At 39.1% G+C, this 22,795-nt stretch overlaps 1 protein-coding gene across 2 annotated transcripts in view; it reads left to right on the top strand.

The window, feature by feature from the left end:
* AK7 (adenylate kinase 7) overlaps positions 1-22,795 on the top strand; it is a 53,966-nt gene that overhangs the window by 2,823 nt on the left and 28,348 nt on the right. For both annotated transcript variants that reach the window (XR_004645433.1, XM_034768015.1), the window contains exons 2-10: positions 3,767-3,955; positions 6,053-6,161; positions 7,886-7,980; positions 8,567-8,677; positions 13,899-13,982; positions 16,904-16,992; positions 17,832-17,922; positions 18,736-18,813; positions 19,992-20,141. Coding sequence is in view for 1 of the 2 variants with exons in the window: in XM_034768015.1 (XP_034623906.1) it covers positions 3,767-3,955; positions 6,053-6,161; positions 7,886-7,980; positions 8,567-8,677; positions 13,899-13,982; positions 16,904-16,992; positions 17,832-17,922; positions 18,736-18,813; positions 19,992-20,141 (996 nt within the window). In the remaining variant the exon portion in view is untranslated. The remainder of the gene's footprint in view (positions 1-3,766; positions 3,956-6,052; positions 6,162-7,885; positions 7,981-8,566; positions 8,678-13,898; positions 13,983-16,903; positions 16,993-17,831; positions 17,923-18,735; positions 18,814-19,991; positions 20,142-22,795) is intronic.

Below are 22,795 nucleotides of genomic sequence, written 5' to 3'. Positions count from 1 at the left end.
GAACTCCAAAAAGATCTCACAAAACTAAGTGATTGGGCAACAAAATGGCAAATGAAATTTAATGTGGATAAATGTAAAGTAATGCACATTGGAAAAAATAACCCCAACTATACATACAATATGACGGGGGCTAATTTAGCTACAATGAATCAGGAAAAAGATCTTGGAGTCATCGTGGATATTTCTCTGAAGACATCCATGCAGTGTGCGGAGGTGGTCAAAAAAGCAAATAGGATGGTAGGAATAGTTAAAAAGGGGATAGAGAATAAGACGGAGAATATATTATTGCCCTTATATAAATCGATGGTACGCCCACATCTTGAATACTGCATACAGATGTGGTCTCCTCATCTCAAAAAAGATATACTGGCACTAGAAAAGGTTCAGAGAAGGGCAACTAAAATGATTAGGGGTTTGGAACGGGTCCCATATGAGGAGAGATTAAAGAGGCTAGGACTTTTCAGCTTGGAAAAAGGGAGACTAAGGGGGGATATGATAGAGGTATATAAAATCATGAGTGATGTGGAGAAAGTAAGGAAAAGTTATTTGCTTGTTCCCATAATACAAGAACTGAATTAAATTAATGAGCAGCAGGTTTAAAACAAATAAAAGTAAGTTCTTCTTCACACAGCGCACAGTCAACTTGTGGAACTCCTTGCCTGAGGAGGTTGTGAAGGCTAGGTCTATACCAGCATTTAAAAGAGAACCGGATAAATTCATGGAGGTTAAGTCCATTAATGGCTATTAGCCAGGATGGGTAAGGAATGGTGTCCCTAGCCTCTGTTTGTCAGAGGGTGGAGATGGATGGTAGGAAAGAGATCACTTGATCATTACCTGGCATTGGGGCACACTGGAATTTTGCAGATAACACTTCTCCAATCTTTAGGACAGATCTTTTCTCAAACCATTCCGTACAACCTGCACATGTAACTCACCATCACTTCCTCTCTGACATTTTAGCATCTATCTTATCATAGCCTTTACTTCTCTTCAGTTGGTTTATGACCTCAGTTACTACCTCAAAGGTTATTATTTCTAGTGATATAAGTGAAGGTATTTCTTCACATACCTCAGTGTATGTTAGTGGTTCTATCTGGTTGAGCACAACCTGGAAATGTTCCATCCAGTGGGCTCTCCGTTCTTCCTTTGTGTTTAAAAGTGTACCTTCTTGGGTATTCACAGTGCCACAATGGTTAAAAAATTGTAATGTCAATAATGTACATCATTCATTTCTAGTGTCAGTGGCTTTCAAAATACTGGACATTAAATATGTCACAAGTATAACAGTGTTGGTTTTTATTTTGTGTGATTTGCCTTCACTCTCAGAACTGTGTAATTCTTAGGTTTGTTCAATTAAAATTTTACAAAACCTATATTTCATGATATTTCAGTGAAAACATGTATTTTTTTTGTCATCTGGTTGGATTTAAACACCATCTCTCATACACAAGCTAGCCATTGTTTGCAACTGTAATGGTTGCAGCTTGGTACTCAAATGTTATCTAGCTGCTAATAAATGACACCAAGTAGTGTTAGTATAAACAAAAGTGAAACTGACTAGTCTGTTTTAATTGTTTTAACTGAGGCTAATGCAAAAAGCAAACTGTGCAAATAATGACCATGCATTTATATTTAAAAATTATTTCAGTCTTAAAATGCTTCAGTGTAGAGATGTGATAAAACTAGGATAGAAACCCTTTACAACCACAGACCCTAGACTAGGATTTAAAGTGTGATGTGAGAAGGTGTTAACTAATATGTTTGAAAAGTTTAGCATTGGCAAGGCTGTACATAGGTTAAGCTAGCCCCAAGATTTAACTCACCAGTTTAGTATGTGTTAAAGGCAGTATTCCTTGCTTACTCTAGACTTTTAAAACGTGTTATTTTATTTTAGTCTAGACAAGTTCTGAAGAGAAATTCACATATCTTCATTCCTTAAGGAAGGAGAGAAATAACAATTTTTATTATGAATCTTGACACCAGTACTAAATTCTTTGATCCTTTAGCTTCTTACACATGGATGGACAGCTGCACTGTGCCCAGAGCCCCACTGACTTCCTTGGTTAAGGTGTAACCCATGTGAAGTCATCTTCAGGATTGGGGCCCTTTTTTGTACAGTGCTTGGATACCAAGGCGATAGATGCCCTGATTATATAGATATAAATAGATAAATATAAAAAGGAATTTGAGAGAATTCAGATTTGAATCCCTGAATCCAATTAGTTCTCTGGTTTTGGTCCCTCCTTGAGTCCAGTTCAGGGTCTGATGTGAACAAAATCTTACAAGACTAGATGTTATCAAGCTCATTCAATCCAAGATGGCAGAAATCTCATGAGAACCACACACATGGTTTTTGGCACTTTCAAATCTGATTGATTGGTCTATAAATCCCAAACCTCAAATACTGAACACTGCTCATTTGACTCATCACTACCCAGGTGTTAAGTAATACAAGTCAAGATTTTTAAAGGAGTTTGAAGCAGTGTTTCTTAAATGAAATGAGCAACTATGATTTCCCGCCATAGACGTATTTTTTTTTTAAAAGTGAGCAATTGCTGAAGGACAGCATTGAAAAGCTGATATCTTAATCTGTGAAAAATTACAGTAGAACCTCACCGTTACAAACACCTCGGGAATGGAGGTTCTTTGTAACTCTGAACAAAACATTATGGTTGTTCTTTCAAAAGTTTACAACTGAACATTGATTTAATACAACTTTGAAACTTTACTATGCAGAAGAAGATGGATAGTAGGAGAGAGATCACTTGATCATTACCTGTTAGGTTCACTCCCTCTGGGGCACCTGGCATTGGCCACTGTCAGTAGCCAGGATACTAGGCTAGATGGACCTTTGGTCTGACCCAGTACAGCCGTTCTTATGTGTATTGATATGAAGGGTATTGCTTTATGCTCATAAAGAGTCTTTTCTTTCCATCCAAGTTTCGTATCCAGTATGAATATATCATCTGCAAAATGTAAGTCTTGCAGCTTATCCTGCCCCAAACAATACCAGTGTCCTTAGCAGCAGCCATCACTCTTCTCATCACAAAGTCTATGACAGTGCAGAAGAGAAGTGGGGATAATATGCAACTTTGCCTTATGCCAGTAACAATCTTAACCCATTCTGTGTCTCCACTTTCTGTCCCGCCCCCCATCACCCCTGGTCCCTGCTGCCTCCGCTGGCCCATCATGCATCTCTATGTCTCTCAGTTCCCCCCCTATCGACCTCCCCATCCAAGGCTTAATTTGTCCCTGGGCTTGCCAGGACTGAGTAAGTCTGCTACTGTGAAAAGTGATATTTATATGTTTGTTAATATCACTTTTCACAGCAGCAGACTTACCTAGCTAGCAGGTCTTTTTAAAAAAGCAAAAGAAACAAAAAAAAAGACAAGAACCTTCAGAGCACCTTATTTGTGTTTCTATTCTGGTCCAGTAAAAAATAGAGACAATTGTACATTGTTTTTATTATTGAGCCTACAAAAAGATTCAATAAATTACAATGATTTGGACATGTGTATGTGCATATTTATTTATTTTTCCTAAAGTTAATTAAGAATTTTAGGAAAAATTGTCAGTGTGGCCACCAGCAAGAGTTGGTGGCCGCAATCTGAGGCCACCAAAAATTTTGTTGAGAACCCCTGTATCTAATGTACCTGAAATAAACACAAATTGTGCATTGATATTGAAGAGGAAAATTGTTTACCCTGTTTACAGATATTAAACTGCGTCTCCTTTTATTTATAGATTTTTTTTTCCTGTATTGTAGTATTTATCCAATTGTGTTGTTGGAGCATCACTTGAAGAGGTGGGAGAGGAAGAGGAAGAAGATGAAGATGAAATTATGTCAGCTATAGATGTTACTTTCGGTAAACCAAAGGAGGGAGTCTACCAAATAGTGGGGACTCTTGCTAAGGCACAGAGTATGAAACCAGAGTTTGCTCAGGAAACTTACACAGTGAGTAACAGTCTTGTTAAATTGTCAGTAAATAAATGTGTGTCTTTTTAGGTCACCTTTACGACAAACTTTGGATTACTGTAAACCATAAAAAAATAAATATACAAATATATATTGTAGACTTGTGGGTATGATTTATATATTTCTAAAATTATTTTCTACATGTTCTTTCAGAAGTACTACATTTGTATTTTATTCTCCCTCATCCCTGTACAGCCTCTTTCTAGGTGATCTCATCAGCTCACAGAGGGCCTGATCCACAGAACATTGAAATTAATGGAAAGACTCACATTGATTTAAGTGTGCTTTGGATCAGGTCCACAATGGATAGACTGATATCTGTATGCTGATGACACCTACTTTTCTACTCCTACCTTGTCTTTCTGCATCCAGTCAGATATCTCAGCCTCTCTGTCTGACACTTCTGTATATCTCACCATCCCCTTAACCTTAGCATGGCCAAAACTAAACTCCTTATCTTCCCTCCCCACTCCTTTATCCATTTCTTTATACTTCCTGGAAATGATGTGTTCATTATGTGAGCAATGTGAAATGTAGGATGGCCTTAACTATTCACTGAAGCCAAGATTTCAGCAGTGACTTGTTATTCTGGATGCCTCAATAGTTGAGTGCCCAACTTGAGACACCCAACTGACCAGATTTTGAGAACATGGATGCTTGTCACTTTGGGAAAATAAGGCCCTTTAAAGTGTTCTTTCGTATGTGGATCTCAAAATATTTTTAAAAGTTAGTGAACATTAGCCCGACTTTACATTTGGCCTAATTAAATAGAGAAATTTGAAACTGTGCTATAAAATTTATTGTGGCCTAGTGAACGATAAGAGTCTGTGACAGGGTGCTGGGCACGAAGTGCTTAATCAGCCCCCTGCCATGCCAGCTCCCATCAAGGGGAATTGATTGGGGCTGGCTGAATAGCCCTGCCTGCTTGGCAACTAGAAGCAGCTGCCAGCCTAATTAGCCAGGGGCTATAAAGGCTGTGTGAGGGGAGGCTAGAGGCTGAGAGGGAATGGTGGCTGTGGTCTGTTGCTGACTGTAAAACCCTGTACATAGATAGTACGCTGGTGGTGGGAAAGAACTATACATAAAATACATGGATGATTGCATCGACCTGCGGCATCCCTGATTAGTTTTGGTGAGGGCAGCAGGGGCCGAAACAAAAGGGGCTCACCTGTGCCTCGCTATAGGGTGTCTCCTCAGTAATCTGATTTCTGCTCTTAGTTCTACCATGTGTTTCCTATGAAATCTTTGGAAAGGAACTAGAGCTTTTGGTTCCTAGATTTGGTCCTGACCCAGCAAATTGCTTCTTAACAAACCCTGTACCCACACAGAGTATATTGCAGGACTGGAACCTGAATGTGCTTTAGCTAGGCAGATAGAGGGTCTTGAACATTACACATTTCACAGAAATGTTTCCTTTTTACAAAAAAGGAGCAATTTTCTCAACTTTAATATAAAGAGATTATCTTTTTCATTTTCTTTTTCTGGAATTGCAAGGAGGATAAAAAAAAATCAGCCTTTTAGTGGTTGCAACTTTAGCTAGGGAGAAACTCTCTCTTCTTTATAGGAGAACACTCAACTGCAGAGCTAGGCCTGGAACATTAGTCCTCTAGTTATAGAATCAAAGGTCTTCACAACCTGAAGAAGAACAGGATGATTTCTGTTGGCTGTCAACTAGCCAACTGGTAATAGAAAACACACAGGTCTTGATCCTGCTTCCAATGAAGTCAATGACACTGGGAGAGAAGGGGAGGAGTGGGTGTGCTTGTGGGTGGGAGCGGAAAGAGGAGGGGTCAGAGGTGGAGCCAGGGGCAGGAAGAGGTGGGGTGGGCCCTTGGGGGGGGGGGCAAATGAGGGGGGGGGGGGCTGGGGCTGAGCAGGGAGCTTGAGGGTCTGAAAATTTTAAATCAAAATGGGGGTCCTTGGGTTGCTAAAGTTTGAGAACTGCTGCTCTACAGCAGTCTGCACCCCAGATTTGCAGTAGGAAAGTGAAAGTTAAAAGAAAAAAGAATTTTGGGCAGGGGAACTTATTCTTTCTATAAAAGATTATGGGGTTGTTGGGGTTCTCTCTCTCTCCAGATCTCTACTCGAGAAGAACTTCTAGATCACCTACTTGAGTGTGATGTCATTATTTATAACATCACTGAAGATGCAAATCAAATTGAAGAAGCTACTTGGGCCGCTTCTGGTTAGTATAATCAGTAACTGAACAGAAAACTGCCTGTTGTGCAGCAATCAGAATTTGCAACAGATAATTAGTCACATAAATTGAGATTTGTAGTTTGCTATGATATGAAACTAGGTTCCTAGTTGAAAGAGCAGTATGGAGAAATGGTAAACTTTAATTACTGCACCATGCATTGGGTAGGAGACATTCATCCTTCAAAGGAGTCAGTAAACTTTTGATCAAGTAACAAGATAATGGCAGCCAAAAATAAATACAAATGTATTTTAAAAGGAAAGATTAAATCAACGTACATTTTATTCTCAATGAACAGGGTAGCATATTTGTGACACCAAGTGTAAAACTCCATCAAATAATAATTCTCCATTCACCATACTGGTCATATTTTGCTTTGCATTCTTTTGACAAGATGATATCTCAAACCTCATTATCAGAAAGATAGCTTCCTTTCCATTTCAGGCTTGTTGGTTTCCTAGCAGCAAAGAAGCATCTCCTACCAAGATCTTTACAGCATCTGGACCACATATTATTTTGGATATGAAATTAAAATGTGAAACTTACATTCTGTTTACAGTACAATGCATCCTTTATTAATACTGCTCATGTATAACTTTGGACTCTGTGGGGACACTCTGCAATGCAGCAAGTAGAAGGTATGATGTGGGGGGAGGAGAAGAAGAGAAGGGTAAGGCACAGGAAGAAATCTGCAGCTATTTAGATCCTACCATCCTCCTCTCATCAGGCTGGAGAAGGGGACATGGTGCCTTCTCTACCTCTTGAGCTGGAATAGCCTCCATGGAATGGCTCCGTAGCCACTCCATGACCTGAAAGGGAACATTTATTTCCTCCAAACAACTGCCTACTGCCCAGCTAATCTATTTGGGGTGGTAGCTGGGTGGAAGATTTGCCCCTTTGCAATTCATATCAACATCAAGATTCAGTATTTTGCAAAAATGAGGAAAAGCTTATGCCCAAATAGATCTGTTAGTCTTTAAGGTGCCACCGGACTCCTCGTTTTTGTGGATACAGACTAACATGGCTACCCCGATACTTGACACCATGCAAGGCACTGAGTATTTTGCAAAACAATTCAAACTATATTTTGACTTAAAACTTCAGTAGAACCATTATGACCCACCACTTTGTATTATACACCTGACAATGAAACCCATGTTAATGGCTTTACAAAAGATTCCTGCAGTGAAAATGAGAAGGTATTCATACAGCATGCAAGACAAACTGTAGTTGCATGTTTACAGTGTGTGTGTGTGTGTGTGTGTGTATATATGTATGTATGTTATTTGAGTGGAAAACAAATAAACCTTAACCCTAATTATATTATTTAACTCTGGATTAAAATAAGGGGGCTGCATTATTGGAATAATTCTATAATGTTTCTATTCTAACCCTGAAAACAATAGATCTTGATAGCAAACTAAAATATGTAAGTGATTCATCTTTATTGACAAGTGATTTTTTTCTACAGCATATAGCTTAAGGGAAGAGATGATCATTCCTGGCAATTTAATCCTATGATATTAGCTTAATTTGCTAAGCAATAAGAAATATATGTTTAATATCAAACTTAATGAAAGTCATTTGCAGAAAAAAGTTATGTCACACTGATATTGTACTAACTGTTTTTATAGAACATTTTAACTTGAAAACAAATACAATAGCAGTAATGCTGCTTACAGTAAAATAAGCACTTTGCTTTGATTTTACAGCATTACATGGAGAGGTACTCCATTTTGAGAAACCAAAGTTATTTATCTTAGTTTCAACAATAATGACATGGGCACGAAGCAAACCTCTTGACCCAGTAAGTAATATTCATTTTTGCTGAATTTTTTCTTTACTGTTAAATATTTTTAGCATGTACCCTAGTTGTAATGAACATGGTCAACATCAAACAAACTTATTTTCACTGTTGATTTTTGCACCTATGTCATTGACTACAAAACTTTGAGTTTATATCTAGATCTAGACACCGTAAATTAATTCAATAGGACTATTCATGTGTGGAGTTGCATGTAAAATTTATATGATTGGAAGCATAGATAACCTGGTGTGGCATCTTTTTGAAATTCACAAATTTAAAGTCTTTCTGAAACTGTATATGCTAATGTGAGAAGCAACTTCAAGATTTTGTTTTGCTTGTTTTCCTTTTAAATAGTTTTGATCCATCTACATTTTTAAAAGCATTGATCATTTGATTTTTTTCCCCTCCAAGACTTTGAGAATTTCTTTTTTATACATGTTTAAAAACTGAGGCTTTTTATATACAATGTAAATTTTTTAAAAGTACACAGTCATTTTAAATTTATCTTGGTTTAAGCCATGTAGAACTTTTTGAATGTTTTTCCAGGAAAGTAAGACATTTTTCTTAGAGTTGTTTTCCTCTATAGGATGATTCAGAAATTCCTTTTACTGAAGAAGATTATCGCAGAAGAAAACCTCACCCTAACTTTATGGACCATATAAATGCTGAAAAAGTGATTATCAAACTTGGAAAAACAGTAAGTACCTCAAAATAACCTATTTGAATGCAGTTCTTTTTTACTTAAACTGAAGAATTCTCTCATCTTAATATAAATTGTCCACAATGTTTAACAGATTTCTGCAAGTATATTAACTCCTTGATAAATGTGAATAGCTCCCAGTGGTAATAATGTGAAATGTGTAAAAATACTGAGACGGGAATTGACGCTTTAGAGATTTAAGTGTGTGTGTTTATTTTATATTAATCTATTTCCACTACAAATTCATGCTTTTTTACTTAATCAATGAATAAATCAAGCTTATTTCATAAGATGTGTTCATGTATTTGTTATATTAGAAATAGAATTGGAGCTGGGGGCTTTTATGGGGAGAAGACAAGGGTGCTGAAGGATGAAGGAAGGGTGGGGGAAAAGGGAATTTAGTATGTGTAATTTGAAAAGAACAGCAGCAAATAAATTCTGGTTAGTTATGAAGTTATAGTTCTGTCTAATTTAAATACTTTGAAGGTTCTCAGATACATACTATGGCTATGGGACACAAATTCTGAGCAGTGATTACCTAGATAGACTCTGATCTTGCAACAGACTGTGTGTTGCCAGACTGCTTTGTCTGCATGGAGCCCCTTTGGCTTGTGTGCACTCCATTGCAGAATCAGGGCCATAGACTCATCCCAAACACCTAGTGTGCATATCATCACTCTGATCACTTTGCATGTATGTTATATCTATTTCCCCTCACCCTTCATCTGTCTGTGTCTTTTTTAGATTGCTAAGCTCCTTGGGGAAGACACTGTCTTCCTTCATGTTTGGTCACTATTGCCATATAAATAATAACAACAACAACAGTCGTCCAACTCCTGCTCTCCTACCTCATACTGAATTCCTTAGAGCATTGTAGAGGTTAGAGCAGAAATCAGGAAACGCAAGTGTGTACTCTAGGGAAAACCACTCATTCTGTATAGATCTGGCCTTGCAAGTTGCTCAGAGCCTCCATGGAGTATTTAGGTTAGGGCACCATGAGACATGAAAGCACTCATCTCTCTGTAGAGGGAACTCAGTATCTTACAGAGTTAGGGTGTACATAAGCTTGGACATCAGTCTAGTTGGGGGGGAGGGGGTGAGCACGAGGGGGAAATAAGGACCTCACCAAAAATGAATATTTATACTCTGAATTAAGTATAGTACCCCTTGTTCTGTATGGCACACAGAGAATGGCACTGGAAATCATACTTGGTTCTCATATGGTTAATGACAATACAGAACATTAGCCATGGCATGAGGAGACAATCAACAATGTTGTATAAAGTGACCTGGCAATCCAAAAAAAAAAAAAAATTGGCTTTACTTCCCTGATATGTATGTTGTGAAATTTCCCTCAGAGCACAATATTACCCATTATGGGGGACGGAGGTTACACCTGACCTCCAAAGTGTCTGACATTAGCCCTTATGAGAAAAAAAAAATACTGGAATAGATAGACCACTGGTCTGAATCTGTGTGGCCATTCCTATGTGCTAAATCTCTGCCTAAGCAGGCTACTAAAGGTGTAAAGGTATAATTACCTTTTAAATAGGTGCATGCATCAGAAGAATGTTGGAAAAGCTTTCTTATGGCATTATTATTTTGCAGCGATAGGAAAACTTTGTTAATTAGTCTGACAAATAACCAGCAGAAATGGTTTACAATGGCTAGAATGTGACATCTAGTGGTTTTAATGAATATTGCAAAAGACCTTGAAGGGCACTATTTGTCAGTCAGTGACTAGATCTGTTAGACCTGCAGTAGAGGTCTTCCTACGGGATGGGGAGCAGGCAGATACCAGACAGTGTTGTTCTATAAATACTTTAAATACTTTTTATGGATTACTTTACATTTGTATTTTATAAGTTTGCATTTGTACACATTGTATTGCTAGTACAGTTTTATTGTTAATCTTAGACACACCAAATAGATTTACAATTAGAGACTTTAAGGCTTGGGCTTGTTTTAATTGGAGTTTTTACACTTTTAATTTTTTGTTTCACTAATGCACCAAAAGTGTGTTACACATCCCTGTATAGTTCTCAAAATTTTATCCAAAGCTGACATTTTTCCTTGTAAGTCTTAATACTAAAGGAGTTTAAAACTACAGCACCAATACTACCTACGATATATTTTCCTATACTTTTTTATTTTGTATAGTTCTGTTTCCCCATTGTTGTTGCCATGCTTGTAATAGAGGCAAGGAATATACTCCGGATGTTGTGCACTTATGTTTACTTGAGCATCTTTTAACCAGATTGTTCCATTTACAATAGTTGGGGCTTTGATTACTTTTTTTAGATGGGTGCTTATCTGCCATGATTTTTGGTGCAATCTTGTTTACTGGTATTTGATTAATAAACAAAACCATATTTCCCAAAATAGGTTTTCCCATTATTTTTTCAAAAGCAACAATCTTATTGTGGAAGGATTTACCATTACACCACATTTTCATAATTTAAGAGCCATGACTTATTTTACATGAGTATTAACCAATTTGTTAATTAGTCACATTTAGGGTGACTACATCAAATTTTAAACTTTAAGTAGTACAGTCCAGAGTACTTATATTTAGATTCTTATTATAACTAAATTTAAACATTAGATGTCCTTCCCCCTTAGTATGTACCAATACCTGTATTGCTTTTTAAAAAACTTTGGCTTTAGATATTTATATGTCACATTTTTGCCATCTTTCCACCATATTTTAAATTTAACCTTAAAAGGTTGTTTTTTTTTTACATTTGGTTTTATTTGGTTCTATTTTTTTAGGCTGTTCCACAAATAGAGGAATGTATTATTTCCTTTGATTTATACCTTCATTTTAGAGGTGCTTCCATATGTATATTTATGTACCCCTAAATTTGTTCAAATATTCAAAAAACAAGCCAGAAGCCATATTTTTACTCTTTTTAATTATGAGGATTCTTAATATTGAAGCCATGGCTATTATTTCATAGGAATAGTGTCCAATGCTTTCAGCTTTATTATTTTAAATACTTACACTAACCTTTATTTTTTTTCCTAAATTATAACATACACAATTTTTTTTATTAAGCACAAAATAAAAAGCAAAGCAAGCATAAGCAATTAGCCAATTACAAAAAAAAAAATTGTAGCACCATATTTACACTTTAAATTCAAGGTCTATACAGGATAATTTTCAGTGCAATTGGGCATTCCTTTTTCTTGCATAATTTACTGTTCTGAGCCACACAAGAATTTACATACATTAATCATGGCATTTTGTCCCCCACAATTTTAACACATGCTTTGATTTTTACCATATTCTGCTTTGTTTTTAATTTATACATTGGGAAACTTCTTTATGTACACATCCTGTTGATCCAGTATAATTTTCTCCACTGTTTCTGCAGTATATAGTCTTAGAATGCACCCTGTTGCTCCTTTGAGTTAGTAGGTGCAGTTTAGTCACCTGCCTGGACAGAGGCCTGCTTCCCTTCTTAAGGGGGTCTCTGTAGACATTGGGGTGGGGGGGGGAAGGGAATCTAGCCCCACCCTCTACTTCAGGTTCCAGCCCAGGGACCCTAATGATAGCAGCAGTTGGCAGCTTTCCCTTCACCACCAGAGCTACTTCAATTCCTTGGGCCACTTCCCTATGGGCCGCTTTTTCTAGCTTCACCCTTGCTTCAGCAACACTTCCTCTCCTCTAGCTTCTTTCACTGGGGCTCACCTGTGGGAACTGGAAGGAGAGCTTTTAAGCAGTATGAATGGGACCTTGATTGGTTCCAGCTGTCTCCATTAGCCTAACGGCCTTAACAGATTAATTGGCACCAGGTGTCCCAAGTAGCCTGGAACAGCCCCTTTTTGGCTATCCAGGGAACAGAAAGCTGCTCATCCTGAGGCTGATACACCTGCCTTCCCCCGCTCTCTTTTCTCCTTCTGGTTTGAGTCCGTCACTATATATATCTATATCTATATAGATATATATGTTCCAACAGACCTACATTGCAAGATTATAGCTTGATGTAAAATGTTAATACGAATTTTATAGTCACAATCGTGGGTAATACATTCTCATGCATATGACTTATGGCACTAAAAAGATACTTTTAGAAGTCCTAAATCCTTTCAAAGGTCCATTAGCCCATATTTCAATGGTCTACGGTAAATATTTTGTCTTTAATCTCCCCTGATTCTTATCTTTTTATTCCAGTGATTATTAAAAAGCTATTAGAGTCAACTGATCTGAGAAATATTTCCTGTTTGTTATTGTAAACTTTTAATTATTTAAATATGTAAATCAGGTTCCCTTTATGTAGTATTTTGTCTATAAAATTAAAGATTGACTGACAGTGGTCTTAGTTATATGTTTCTGAAATGTGTTTTCAAGAGATACATTATCCTCATAGTGAAAAAAATAGACTGTCACTTCTGCTTCTATTCCATTAGTAATGATTGCAGGCTATTTTATAGAGTCACATAGATAGAATGTCTAGGATATTCACAGCATGAAGATGAATTTTGTTTCCCCTGGAAATTTTTAAAACTTATCTTAGTTTAAAGGAAACACTTGAAAGTCCTCGCTGTTAAGAGAACCTTCATCTGTCTCTTGCTCCTAATGTATTTATAGAACCTATTTCCTTTAATGTTCCTTGTGATGTGTAACTCATTTTGTGCTTTAGCCTTTCAGATTTTGTCCCTGCATACTTTGCACTATTCTTTTGTATTCATCCTTAGCAATTTGTCCATGTTACCACTTTTAGTAGAATTGCTTTTGATTTTTCAGGTCATGAAAGATGCTGGATGGGAATGTAACAATTTAGTCTCTTGAAAGAAGTTCTCTGAAAAAAGTGGATATAACATGTTGATAAGATACTTAATTCCCCTCTCTCCTCATCCTCTGTATCCAAAAGAAGAGCTGCACTTAAAGCATTTTCATGCAGATTTAATTAGCCCCACTGGCACCAGTGGTCTGTCTTTCTTGATGAATCTCACTTGGATTCAGGATACTTTGGGGAATGATAGTTCCTAGCCTGCTTGTTAGTTTCACTATTGGTTTCTGCTGGCAGTATTAGCAAAAGGCCTATTACCCCATTAGTAGTTATGTAGGAATTCATCTCACTTCCATGTTGAAGTGATGTAAGTGAACTATTCCATATATAGAATTCAAGTGCAATTTCACAGTAAGTCAACAAAATTTAATTTATAACACTGTTCATAGTGTTTTTTAAAACTTTCCTGTTTTACTCCACAGAACAAAAACAAATTTTCAACCTATGTTGTTGCTTCAGGACTTCAGTATGGAGCTGAAGAAGGAATATTTCACTACTTTTTTAAGGTAGACTTTTTCAATTTTGGTGAAGTTTAGTTTAATATTGCACAGTTCTTAAAGGTAAATTGAAAAGGATTTTAATAACAGCAGTATTACTGTACTCTGAATATCTCTACTAACAAGGCAGAGGACCTGTTCCAATGCCTCTTGAAGTCCATTCCCAGAGTCTGCACTTAAAAGTTATACCAGCATAACTGTTTTGAGTAGGAGTGTGAAAAAAATACACACACTAGTTAACATAGTTATTTTGGCAAAAACCCCATTAGAGAGACAACTATACCTACAGAAAAGTACTTCTGTTGTCATAGCTAATGTTGTTTGTGGAGATGGTATTACTATGCCGGAAGAACTCTTCATTCTGACAGTTCATGCTGTGTCTACACTGGGGGTCTATACTGGCATAGCTACGCCAATATGGAATCATAGAAATTTAAGTCTAGAAGGGACCTTGAGAGGTTATCTAGTCCAGCCCCCTGTGCTGAGGCAGGACCAAGTAAATCAAGCCCATCCCTGAGAGGTGTTTATCTAAACTGTTCTTAAAAACCTCCATGGACTAGGATTTGTGGAAGTAGAGAAAGAACTGACAGGGATTTGAAGGGGATTTCATATTCAAACAGTCCCCTTGTGTGAGCAAGAGTCAGGCTAGCTGTAATCCTAATAACACGAGATTTGTAGAAGCGAGGATTGTGTGAGGCGAGTGGGAAAGAACTGTATGAGAAGTTGTGACCTTGTGTTAGATAAGTATGGAATGCAGACTATAGTCTAAATTGTTGAGGAAAATAAGATATCAGGAGGATGTACACCTCTACCTCCATATAACGTGACCCGATATAACACAAATTTGGATATAACGCGGTAAAGCAGTGCTCCGGGGAGCCGGGGCTGCACACTCCGATGGATCAAAGCAAGTTCGATATAATGTGGTTTCACCTATAACACGGTAAGATTTTTCGAGTCCCGAGGACAGCGTTATATCGAGGTAGAGGTGCATGTATAAACAAAATGCAGCTGTTGCCCATTATTATATGTAACAAAAGGTATAAATGTTTGCTGTCATTGTTTACCTGGAGAGAAACCTGTTTAGCTCTCTCCCTCCACGCAATTGCTAGAGATAATAAAGTATCTGACTTGCTGCACCCAACCTGAGAGTGAGAACTCTGTTTTTCTCTGACAGATTCCACAGCCTCCCTTGAAGCCTATTCCAGTATTTAACTATCCTTATAGTTAGAAAGTTTTTCTTAACAACTAACTCAAATCTCACCTCCTGCAGATTAAGCCCATTACTTCTTGTCCGACCTTCAATGGACATGGAGAACAACTGACTAGCATCCTCTTTATAAAACCCCTTAACATATTTGAAGACTGTTTTTCAGGTACAGCCTCAGTCTTCTTTTCTCAAAACTAATATACCCAGTTCTTTTAATCTTTCCACACAGGTCAGTTTTTCTAAACCTTTTTCATTTTTGTTGCCCTCCTTTGAACTCTCTCTAATTTGTCCACATCTTTCTGAAAGTGTGGTACCCAAACCCAGACCCAGCTGAGGCCTCATCAGTGCCAAATACAGCAGGACAATTACTTCTAGTATTTTACATACAATGCTCCTGTTATCCCAGAATATTAGCTTCTTTTGCAACTGAATCACATTGTTGGCTCATATTCAATTCGTGATCCACTATAGCCCCCAGATTCTTTTGAGCGGTACTACTACCTAGCCAGTTATTCCCTGTTTTGTATTTGTACAGTTGATTTTTCCTTCCTAAGTGGAGTACTTTACACTTGTCTTTATTGAATTTCATCTTGTTGATTTCAGACCAGTTCTCTAATTTGTCAAGGTCTTTCTGAATTCTAATCATGTCCTAAAAAGGGTCAGCAACCCACCCAGCTTGGTGTCACCTGCAACTTTTATATGTGTACTCTACACTCCATTATCAAAGTCATTAATTAAAATATTGAATAGCATCAGATGCAGGATAGACCCCTGTAGGACCTCACTAGATACACCCTCCCAGTTTGACAGTGAACCATTGATAATTACTCTTTGAGTATGGTCTTTCAATCAGTTATACACCCACCTTATTGTAATTCCATCTGGACCACATCTCCCTTGTTTGCTTATGAGATTGTCATGTGGGACTGTGTCAAAAGCCTTAAAATCAAGATATGTCAGTTCTACAGCTTCCCCCAACCACTAGGCCAGTAACCCTGTAAAAAAGGAAATTAAGTTGCTGCTTGAGAACTTATTAGAGACTGCCATTAAATAATTGTCTGACCCCACCCTCTAATTTCCCACAACTGTGACTATTTCAATCGATAGCAAAAGAAAAAATGCTTAAAATAAACACTGATATTATTCCTTGAAATTATATATTTTAAAAAATCAAATTCTGCCCAGCCTATAAATATAGCTATGCCAGCATAGGATCTGTAGTGTGGACATGGCCACATTGAGTCATTTAGCAGATTTTTAGTTTAAAACATATTCAGTCATTCCACAGTTTTTGAACTCTATCCCAGTATATCCTATGTTGGTAAGAGCATATCTATCATGGAGCCTCAATGGAGTGTGCAGCATGCCTGTTGGGGATTAGGTAAACAATGTTTTTTTCAGTGTAGTTTGATTTCCCCCCCCCCCCCAAAGCTTTCTTCATTTCTGTTTTCATTTTATATCCTTTGGGATATAAAATAATAATAATAAAGCTTTCCCCAAACTGAGCAGTTCTGTCAAAAATGCCACTACCTTTGTAGGCTCTTTGTAGGCTGGCAATCAGCAGCTCGCAGAATTGATTACTCAGTTGCGGCTCATACTCACATACAAGAAACTGAACATTAAAATCTAGGATGTACCTAGTTTCACCAACCGTACATATGTTCCTTTTTGCAACTCTAATTAAATATAACTCTCCTGCTTCATTTGTATTTATTTTCAGACAGCTTGGCTTGGTGAGACTCCTGCAATACCAGTTTTTGGTGATGGAAACAATTTTCTTCCAACCATTCATGTTGTTGATTTAGCAGCGTAAGTATGCTTTTTAGGGATGGCCATCCCTGGAAATGCTTAGTATCCATATATATACCAAAACCATACCTACCAGTGGAGATTTCAGACAGCTGCTACCATTTTTTTTTTTATTTTAATTTTTTAAAATGGACTACAGTTGACTTTGGCACATCATTTTCAGGCAAATGGAGATTTAAATATTTCCAACATGATATATTGGAAGGGAGGGATATATCGGGGGGAGGGATAGCTCAGTGGTTTGAGCATTGGCCTGCTAAACCCAGGGTTGTGAGCTCAATCCTTGAGGGGGCCATTTAGGGATCTGGGGCAAAATCAATACTTGGTCCTGCTAGTGAAGGCAGGGGGCTGGACTCGATGATCTTTCAAGGTCCCTTCCAGTTCTATGAGATAGGTATATCTCCATATTAAAAAAAAAAAAAAAAAAAAAGAAAAGAAAAAGGCCTTCTGGAAGTAATAACTTACAGTCACATTGAGGCCATGCTTTCAAGAAATTCCTAGAAGTACCATGTCCAGAACATAGTACCATAAACCGAATGGAACCAACATGAAACTGCACCACAGTTTTTGAAACCAGAATAGAAAGGACAAGTAGCAGCTTGGTGTATATTTTCTAGAGACATTGCTCCATATTTCTGAAGTGTCTTGGCCAAACTGAGATATCTAATTATATTATCTTATGAATAAAAATCAACATGAAAATAGCATGCTTTGGAATTTCACCTTCAGAGTTTCCTCATACCTTTTGCCTTGGGGTTGCTTCTATATTATATTTCATGTTAAAGACACAATATTTTCCCTTCCACTAATGGACATTGATTGCATTTGCTATATTGCAGGGTGTTACAAAATATAGCTGACCATAGGCCAAGGACCCACTACATTGTGGCAGTGGATGAATCTATACATACTCTTCAGGCCATAGTTAAGGTAAAACAGCTTAATATTTTGTTTCTTTGTCTAGGTATCTTTTTAGTCTTGTAAATCCTTAGTCCTCACTCTGTCAAAAGTCCCTGAATCTTCCGTGAATTATTCTGCACAACAATTTTATAAAAACTAGTCTTGAAATCCATTTTAAACGAAATGCAAAATGTGGGCCCAGTCCTGCAGTCCATTTTCAGGCAAAATTATTAGTTTCAAAAGGGATTTTGCCTGTGATAAAGGGCTGATGGATTAGACCTTATGTTTTCATCCAGTTCATATATACTGTAATTAGGCAGTGTCTTTTTGAAATTCTTTTTTCCCTGGAATTGTAGGAATATAGTTTGTTCCTTTGTTTAATCACATGCCTTGAAGCAAAATCCAGCAAAATAACCGGGAAGCTGCTGTGAAGTAGCAATCTGGTGATTTTAACTCTCTATTATTTAAAAGTGCTTTCGAAGTAATTGGCAATTTATTTGCCTACTGTCACTGAAAATTGAACATACTGGAACAGAGATTCTCAGATGGTAATCCATGGACTGCAGAGCCTTTGGTGGTGGTCTGCAGAATGAAATATTTTGAGAATCATGTAGTGGGAGTGTTGGGAAAGAAAGCAGGTCCATGATTGGCTCTTGGCTTTATGTCGTGGTCCATAAAATAGAAAGCTTGCAACACTCCTTTTTTAGTATACAGCCCAGCAGAGGTATTCTACCCTGTCTCTAAACTTGAACTAGTACACACGTGTTCTTCAGATTGCTGTGCAACTTAAAAGTATGGATTAGATGAGAACCCAATTTAATGTACAATATTGTTTTCTGACAGTGCATTAGCAAAAATGTTGGACCAGGAAAAATCCAAAAGATTCCAAGAGAAAACGCTTTCTTAAGCAAAGACTTAACGGTTAGTATTTTGTTTCCTTTTTTGAATATCTTCTTTAAGGAAGGGATGTGAGATGAAAATAGAAATACCATGCAATGTACTTTTTTCTTATTGTTTACATCATCACAAATATATGACACCAAAAATGTCAACAAAAGTGCATAAACTATATTTAGATAAATAAAGTAAATGAAAAAGCAGGTTATAAACCACATAATAGAGAATTATGAGGAATATTTTGCTAGTATGTAGAGCCTGATCCTGAGGCTCTCCAGTGACGTATTGGAGTTGATGTGAGTTGAGGATGCTGAGCACCTCACAGGAGGCCTGCACAGAATTGAGCCTTTACAGAGGAAATAAGATGTAAATAGTGAGCTACAAAAATGTTTATTCTGATTAGTCAATAAGATGTGGCAGATGTGAATTGTTTCTGTTTTCTTGCAAGCAGCTTGGAGTAAACAAGGTATGAATTGTCAAAGGCACTTTAGAATGTGTCCCTTTAATATTTCAGTGTACGAATAATTGGGTGAATATGGTCTGTGTTATACAGGTCCTTCTAGCCTTAAAATCTATGAATTAGAATAGATTCAGGAGTTAAGAGAGATGGAATTAATGACTGCCGCTTCATTGGTTACAGTAACAAAATGCCCACAGATGGTAGTCTTTGCAGTATGGAGTTAGGTCTGGGAGAGAGACTATCAAGATAAAAATCATAATTGTTTCCTTAACTCTTTGTCATTAATAACAAACTAGATTATTAAAACTAAAATAAATTTTAAAATTGAATTATTGTCTTTAGGCCTGAATCATAGCCCATGAAAGTCAATGGGAGTCATTCCATTGACTTCAGAGCACTTTGGATTAGGGCCCTTTGTTTACTTTTTGCCCTTCACTCTGCTTAGAAAATGAAAGTTCCACTTTCTGGTTTCCATGCATGATCATAAGCCAGTGGTATAGTGACTGGATTTCCAATACTTCATGGGAATATTTAAATAAAAAATAAAACCTGTTTTCATTTAAATTGTTAAATAATCTTGAAAATATTAATTTTTGGTTTTGTAAAGCAGCACCCCCTACCCCCTCCAATTTTTTTTTTTTTTAAATAAGACCTACATCTTGGGGTTAGGCTACTTGGCAGTGTCCCTTTAATATCAAACAGGGAACTCTCTGTGCAATTAAATATACTTTTGCTCCTTTAGCAAACACATTTGGATATGTTACTTGTGAACCTGCGAATGGAAGCTGTATTCTTGAAGGAGAACTTCAACATTAAGTGGGTTGCTCAGACAGGACTGGTGGAGAATATTGGGCAAGTCCTCAAAGAATACAAGCAAAGTCGGGGATTACTGGTAATTATTTCCTGGATGCTGTTTTGAAATGCTCTGATATTTTTCTAAGAGGAGTGTATAAATATACATTAAGTGACAATATTTGCAATGCTGTTAAGAGATGCAAAATAAACTGACAAATACAATATATTTGGGAACTAAAACTGAAAGAAGGACCGAAGAACTAAGCAGAAGAAATACTTTTCCTGTTGTCCCTAGAACTGAAATCCTGCAGGTGAAATCAGCAGAGGGCTGTGGCTCTGGAATTAGCTCTCTCATGGGATATACAATAATATGGTGACTTTTGGCTTGAAATAAGAAACATCTGTTTACTCAGGTGTTTTGATTTTAAGGCTAGTCTACACGAGAAAGGCTTTGCCAACGTGGCTACATTGATATAGCTATATCAGCAGAGACCCTTAGTGGAGATGCAGTGTATATCTGCATAAGGAGATCTTTCATCAGTATAGGTAAATCATCTCCCAACGTAACATATGCTATATTGACTAAAGGAATTCTTTTGCCAGTATAGTTCCAGTTACATGTGGCAGGTGGCAGACGGTTACATGTTGCCTCTGCTGCCCACCCATCGGCCCCTCCATGCTCCCCCCCCGTCCTCTCCTTGCTTTGCCCCTTCGTCCCCCCCAGCCCTGCTGCTCCTCCATATCCCCCCTAGCAGGGCGTGTCCTGCTCCAAGAGCTGTGCAGAAAACCAGCTCCTGGTCAGAGCACTGAGCTCTCACCAAAAGCTTGGCCAGCAGGCTCCTTCCTTCCTCCACTGCCTCTGGCTGGGCTGATGCCCCGGGAAATCCCAAGACCCTCCGGCCTGAGGCGCAGGCCAGGAAGAGCCAAGCTCTGCATATGCCAAAGCCCCACACGTGGCTGGCGTGGGGAAGCCACTCTGCCCCTCAGCTATGCTCTGGAGTGGCAGAGGGGAAGCGATTTCCAGCGTGTTCACGCCCTGAACCTGCAGGCTCCACAGCAGCCCCCCGGGTAGGGGCTTAGCACCCTCTTCATCCACCCCTCCTTCCCTGGGTTCGCTGAAGCCCCTGCCCTCAGGTTCCCTAAGCCCTGGTGCACAATGCATCCTTAGGGCTTAACCCCTTCCTGCCCGCGCTGTAGCCAGGGGACAGGAGGTGACTGCGTTATGTCAGTGGCCAGCAGCAGCCTGGAGGTGTTAGCTGCCTTTTGACACTGTGCGGGCAGGAAGGGACAAGCTGCTTCCAGCCACATGGGAATGGTGGGGTGGAGGGGAGATGAGCTCTGCAAAGACACGGACCCCCGCCACCACAACCTCTCCCTTGCAGCTGGAAGGCTGCTGCTTGCCACATTCTGGTGTGAACCCTGGTGGCAGAAATCTGGGGATGGGGGGCATGTGACCATGTGTGCACACACCCCATGTGTTGCCTCAAGAAGATGTGGTGCCAAGTACCAGCAGGGGCGGGTCAGTCCCAGGGACTCAGCCAGGCATAGAGGACGGAGAGTGCCGGGCAAGGAGGGTCGGGTTGGTTGGTCAAATCCCCCACCCCATGTGAGAGAGATGAATGGGAGTGCATGTGTGTCACGCCTCCCCAGGTGTGTGTGGGGGTGGTAGGAGTGTGTGTGTGTATGTAACTCCTCCCTGTGTGAACCCTAAAGCCTTAAAGATAAGAATGTAAATAAAAAGAATCCAGCTACCCAGTATTTCTTTTTAACAGGGGCTCAGTCAACTTGATGTTAATTTGAATGTTTGTACTATTGATTGCCGCTGAACTCACTTGAATACGAGTAATTTTACCATATGTCCCGTATTCAGCATAGGGAAATATGGTCACCCTACTTATGATCCCTGTTTCTTTTTCCAGTGTTCAGGATCCATTTTAGAACTTGCCAGGAGGTGGAGAGTGGGGGGATTTGTGACCTGTAAATCTGCTCTCTCTTTTCTCCAGGGGCCCACTGGGAATTACCCCCTGAGTTGGGTCACTGGGCCCTCCTCATTCTTGGAGCCTATCCCTGCTCTGCCTATAGATTCTTGGTCCATTTTTGCCATGTTAGAGTCACAGTTGCTCTGGTGGCTAGGGGATACCACATGCCTGCCTGACTCATAGCACTGGGACCTAACAGAATTGGGGACAGAAGGCTGAGTGCAGGCTGGGCACACATCACTGTCTGCTGAGCCTGGGAAGGCAGTCTCACAGATGGAGCACCATTTGGATTTCATTTGGTGCTTTCTAGGGTGCTTTGCCATATCCAGAAGGTGCAGAGGAGCTGGCAGGATGCACTGCAGCTCAGGCTCCAGGGGATTCCAACACCCGGCTAAAAAACTGGCCAACGGGAGAAGGGAGGATGATTGCTTCTTACCCCAAATTTTGACACTCTTCCCCTCTCCCCCCCCCAAAAAAAACCCCAAACTGTAGGCAGATGTCAATGTGGGAGCTAGGGGCGGCTCTATGTATTTTGCCGCCCCAAGCATGGCAGTCAGGCAGCTTTCGGCAGCATGCCTGCGGGAGGTCTGCTGGTAATGCAGACTCGGCGGCATGCCTGCGGGAGGTCCGCCGGTCCCGCGCCTTTGGCATACCCGCCACCGAATTGCCGCTGAAGCCACGGGACCGGCAGACCTCCCGCAGGCATGCCACCGAAGGCAGCCTGACTGCCCCCTCACAGTGACCGGCAGGCCACGCTCCACGGCTTGCCGCC

This window comes from Trachemys scripta, chromosome 4, assembly GCF_013100865.1.
Source record: "Trachemys scripta elegans isolate TJP31775 chromosome 4, CAS_Tse_1.0, whole genome shotgun sequence".
In the NCBI taxonomy this organism is placed as follows: Eukaryota; Metazoa; Chordata; order Testudines; family Emydidae; genus Trachemys; species Trachemys scripta.
This window is presented reverse-complemented; position numbering and strand designations above follow the sequence as displayed.